The 5,295-nt window shown below is 29.7% G+C and overlaps 1 protein-coding gene across 1 annotated transcript; it reads right to left on the reverse strand.

Annotated features, from left to right (window-relative positions):
- Positions 1 to 244: 244 nt before the first annotated feature.
- On the reverse strand, positions 245 to 4,600 carry LOC133785672 (auxin-induced protein AUX28-like). The gene is made up of 5 exons (XM_062224894.1): positions 4,053 to 4,600; positions 2,421 to 2,659; positions 1,334 to 1,469; positions 1,144 to 1,205; positions 245 to 724 (listed from the first exon to the last, which is right to left on the reverse strand). Exons 1-5 carry the CDS (start codon positions 4,412 to 4,414, stop codon positions 687 to 689), a joined length of 837 nt encoding a protein of 278 aa, XP_062080878.1. The 5' UTR covers positions 4,415 to 4,600; the 3' UTR covers positions 245 to 686.
- Between the last annotated feature and the right edge of the window lie 695 nt (positions 4,601 to 5,295).

The following is a 5,295-nucleotide window of genomic DNA, read 5'->3' on the forward strand; positions in this document are numbered from 1 at the left end:
ATCGCACTGAAAACTGTTCACGGGTTGAAAAATACTGAGAGTCCCACCAATAAAACTTAAAGTGAAACTCCTATAAAATTATTGTCCTGCATGAATTTCCAATTAATATATACACATATATTTCCCACAGTGAAAAGTAGAAAATTTGTGAGGAAATTGTGCTCTAAGGTATTATATAAGTTAAGAGTGACGTCATAATTAATTAACTAAATAAAATTGAATAGAGAAATAATAAACACACCAATAATTAATAATAATAATAACAATTACTAGAACAAACCATAATACACATATATTGTCATATATGTTTTTATTTGGCAAACCATTAGACTAAACAAACAAGCAACACACACATTAATCAACATAGCTGATCGATCAGTATCTTGAAACATAATAAAACTTTGGGATTGTTTCTGTCCACATTTAAGACCAAAAAAAAGAAAATAAAACCAAATTAATAATTCTCACATTAGTTATATATATATATCAAACCATACATATATATCTTAATCAATACAAATAATAATAATTAAAGACCCTAACAACCTGCTCAATCCATCTGCACGCTTTCAGAAAGAGTCTGCTTAATTAATCTTAATGATTTTATTGCATTGATCATTGATTGCGATGAGATCAAAGGAGCAGGCCGCACGTACGTACGTACGCACGTGCCACATATATATAGCTTAGCTCCTATTCTTGCACTTCTCCATGGCTCTTGGTGCTGACACATCAAAACAAAAAGATCAAAATCAAATTGTCTGTTAATATAACTTATATAATTACTTAATTAAAGTATTTGAATTAGTAACTGATATGATCAGCAAAGACTAATTGATCAATATATATATATTGGAATTGGAGGTTTTCGATATGACATTGGACTGTGTCATTATATATATTTAACTGAGAATTATGGTCTATATATATATATTTGAATTTATAATAGAAAGAAAAGAAAATAATGCTAGAAATAATAATATATGATCGTAATATCTGAGCTGATTATTCTCAAACAGTTGCGATAGAATGTAATCCTATATATATATATTGGAGTAATTTATAGTATATTGTTGAAGTAATTTAAGAATAATAAGAGTGTAGTAAGATTATCCATAATAATAATTTGGAAGAAGTGATTACCGAGTCCAACAGCCTCTTTTCCCTTCATAATGCGCAACCTCTTGCATGATTCAACGAACATCCTGTTAAAAGTTAACCCAATAATTATTAATAAACAATATATATATATTAATTAACATAAAAAAGAAAAAGAAAAAGATAAAATAATAATAATAATAATAATAATAATAATGGTAGGTAGCCAGCTTACTCCCAAGGGACATCTCCAACGAGCATCCAGTCGCCATCTTTGTCTTCATAAGTAGGGACGTAATCAGAGCCGTTCAAGATATCCATCAATTTGCTCTCATTCATAAAGTCCTTCATTCCTTGGGATCCACAGTTACCTTTAATGAAAATCCAGACCAATTAAGTTACAATCAATACCCTAAAATACTGCTGCTCTACGACTACGTACGTCTATTATATACAGTTAATAATAATATATAAATTTCAGCTGTATGAGACTTCAATTCCAGCTTTATACAGAGTTGTTTCTATTTGGTATCTTTGCATGTCCAATACTATCGATGTTACATCTTATATTCGGTTAATGCTACCTTATAATAATTATTAAATTATAATGTGAAACTTGAAATTGAATTACACCAATAACATAACATTATGTCACATTTACTTGTAGTATTATGGTGCCCCTTAGCAATACTCTTACATATAAATATAGAGTGCATGGCTACAACGGTGTACGCTTTTATGTACTACCATATAAATCCAGTTTTTTTTTTTTTTACATAATAGTGTTTATTGTAGTCGGAACGAATCTCTTGTAAATTTTAAAAAAAATCTAAATAATTTAAGGAACTGAAAATATGCTCTAAAAAAATATTTGTGTATATGATACGATACTAAAAATTTAGAACTCTATTTCACCACCCTAAAATATTCAAATTTTTATGAAAATTTGCCAGATATTTACTCACAGTCATATAAAAAAAAAAAACTAACACAAGTGTAAAAATGTAGTATAGTGCATAAAAAGTGTCACTATTGTTGTAGGCATAACCTATAAATATTTATAAATAAATATAGGCGTTACTTCAACATAGCTAGCTAGCTAGGTCGTTGACAAATGTTGAATTCAAAAGTGAGTCTATAAATCAGAACATGTTGACACATTGCACAGTGATGAGTACTATATATGTTCGGTTTATTTTTAGTAAAAGAGTAAAACTAGTGAGATAGGTAGCTAGGTAGGTTTTGTAAAATTTGAAATATATATATACATATATGAGTTAAAATAATAGTAAAAGTAGTTATAGCTAGGTTAGGTATCGTACCAATGGTAGAGAAGGAACTGAACATTTTGGTAAGAGCATCAGAGAGGTCATGGTAGCTGTTGTACATCCTAAGGTCAACCTTTCTGAGATAAGGGGCACCATCCATGCTCACCTTCACAAACACTGCTCCACTTTCTGAGTCAGTACTGCTGTTGCTGTTGCTGCTGCTCTTATTATTCTGCACAGCCAACATGTTCTTTCGGAATGATCGCACCGGTGGCCATCCCACAACTTGTGCCCTACGTACCACCCCATATAATAAGTGTTAGACACACACACAAATATCAAAGTTAATATAGATACGATTGTTGTTATTTGGCATCTTAAGTTGTCTAACACTACATAAGTCGACTCTCCATGTGATATTAGACACCAATTTCATGTGATGTTAGACACCACCCGTGCCAAAATTTAGTAAAAACAAAAATATAATATTGATAATTATATAGTAATTTCATCTTAAAATCAAATCGGTGAAGAATTATAAGAAAAAGAATATGTTAAGAAACATAAAATTTCATTATAAGTGATACAATTTTCTTTACATACTTTTCATGTAGAATACTCTAAGAATAATAGAGTTAATACAGTAATTAATCATCAGAGATATGTATATGTGTGTCCATATATAATATAAATTAAGAATTGTAATTTACGATGGAAAATATTATGGAAATTAATTGGGAAATTTTAGATCGATTTAGAGGGGAATTAGTTTTTTTTTTTTTTTGAGAAATTAATTTATTTTTCACGGTTATTGATAATAGGGTTATACAAATATTGGACTAGTTGGTTGATAGTATTTTTTATAATGACTAATCTGAAGAAAAAGGAAAAAAAAAACGTTGAAGATAAAATAATTTCTCAGAAATGTATGTATATATGTTTTGTCCTTTATATATATACACAGAAATGTATTCAAATATAAAATAATGTATATACACGTGTTATTAATTATTTGAGTAACTAATAGAACCAATTAGTATAAGTAACAGTAACTAGTCAATAAATTTGGTTACAATATATACCAATTTAGATATCTGAGAAGAGATCGATGTGGCCAGTAAAGACCCAATTCTCTTCTTCCTTTTATTGGGAACGATAACTATAATTTTAAAAGAGAATATTTTTTTAGTGTGTAAAAGAGACAAACGTTGTCACAAATACTAATTGTTGAAAGGGAAAGAAAAAGTTGATCAGGTGCATCTCCATACATATAGTCAACTAAAAAGGGTTCATTTTTCCATAGATTATCTTAAATATTATTAAGAGGCTATAAATAACAGAAACCCATCACCTTGAATTAAAAACTAATTAAAATAATTATATGTATATTGGGTTTCCGGTTTTCATTTCCCAATTTTGATCAAGAGATCTATTTACTTATAGGTCTTTAAACTAAGAAATTCAAAGTATTAACTATATAATCAAGAAAATCAGTGATGAATTGACATAATTAATTAAGAAGATTTATGCCACAAGTTTTCTCTGAAAAATCCATCCATACACACAAACACAAGTACTATATGTTTACACATACATGATATAAAAACACATCTGTATATATATATATATAAGAGGAGAAAACTAAGAAAATAAAAAGATGTAGAACATATATATATATATACTTACTTGGCAGGAGGCTTGGCAGGATCAGGTGCAGAAAGAAAATTGTTCTCCTTGTGGATGAAGGAGGTGGTCTTAGATGCCTTGTCAGAATCAGTAATACTGGCATCAGTGGTTTTGGTCTCAGTGGCAGACCTATCCTTGGAAGAAAGATTAAGCTTCAAATCAACATGAATACCATTATTGTTGGCACTGTTGACACTATCATCATTATTATTATTATTCTGATAATGATTATTAGTAGTAGTACTACTCTCAGTCTCAGAGAATCCTCTCTTCCTCATCAGAACCACCTCGCCCGATCCCTGATCTCCGGCTCCGCCGCCGCCGCCGTTTCCCGGCAGCCCTAGTCTCAGCTCCGTCTCCATTGTCGCACGCGGTCGATCTTAGCTAGTTTTTGTTTTTGTTTTTTTGGGGTTGTGAAAAAAAGCGATGAATCTAAGGGAGGGAGTTTGTAGTAGAAGAAGTAGTAGTGGTTGTGTCGTTGGTTTTGGGGAGTAATATAATAAAGTTGTAGCTAGGTAGCTAGGAAGGAGAGGGGAGTACTTGGTGTGTGAGATGTGTATTAATATACCGTGGATGGAAGGGAGAGAATGGCCATTTAATTATTTTCTAAAATATTATTACAGTCTCTATTATTATTATTAATAAAATTATTTTATGGGGAAATGGGACAGAAGTTACACGTGGCAGAATGTGTGAGCTGGAGTTTTAGAATCTTGCCGGGGTACGTGACGACAGGGTGATGTTATACATCCTATGATTGTTGGGTGAAAGATGGAGAGAGTGGAAACTCTCGCACTGGAACAAGACACCCCATGTTGCTTTATTTTCCCATAAATTTATATAAATATAAATATTATATTTTTTCTTTTAATTAATTTATTATACTTATATGTGCATGTGTTTGCTAATATCAATTATCAATAGATGTCTCTAATTTTAATAAATATTAGTTTACTATTTTTTTAAATATATATATATAATAGAATAAATTATAATTCTATAGTATATATAAATATTTATATCAATAATTTTTAGATATGTCACCTCTAAACATAATGTTGATATATATATATTTACATGGTTACGTGATATATACGTAAAATAAAATAATATTTTAAAAAATAAAATAAGAATAGAAAAAATTATAGTGTAGACAGTAGTATATATGCATTAATTATTTTTAGTTTCTAATATATTTCGTAATGTTTTTTGGTGAATTTGATGAAGAAAAAGAGCTACAATC

Source organism: Humulus lupulus, chromosome 1 (assembly GCF_963169125.1).
Source record: "Humulus lupulus chromosome 1, drHumLupu1.1, whole genome shotgun sequence".
NCBI classification, from domain to species: Eukaryota; Viridiplantae; Streptophyta; class Magnoliopsida; order Rosales; family Cannabaceae; genus Humulus; species Humulus lupulus.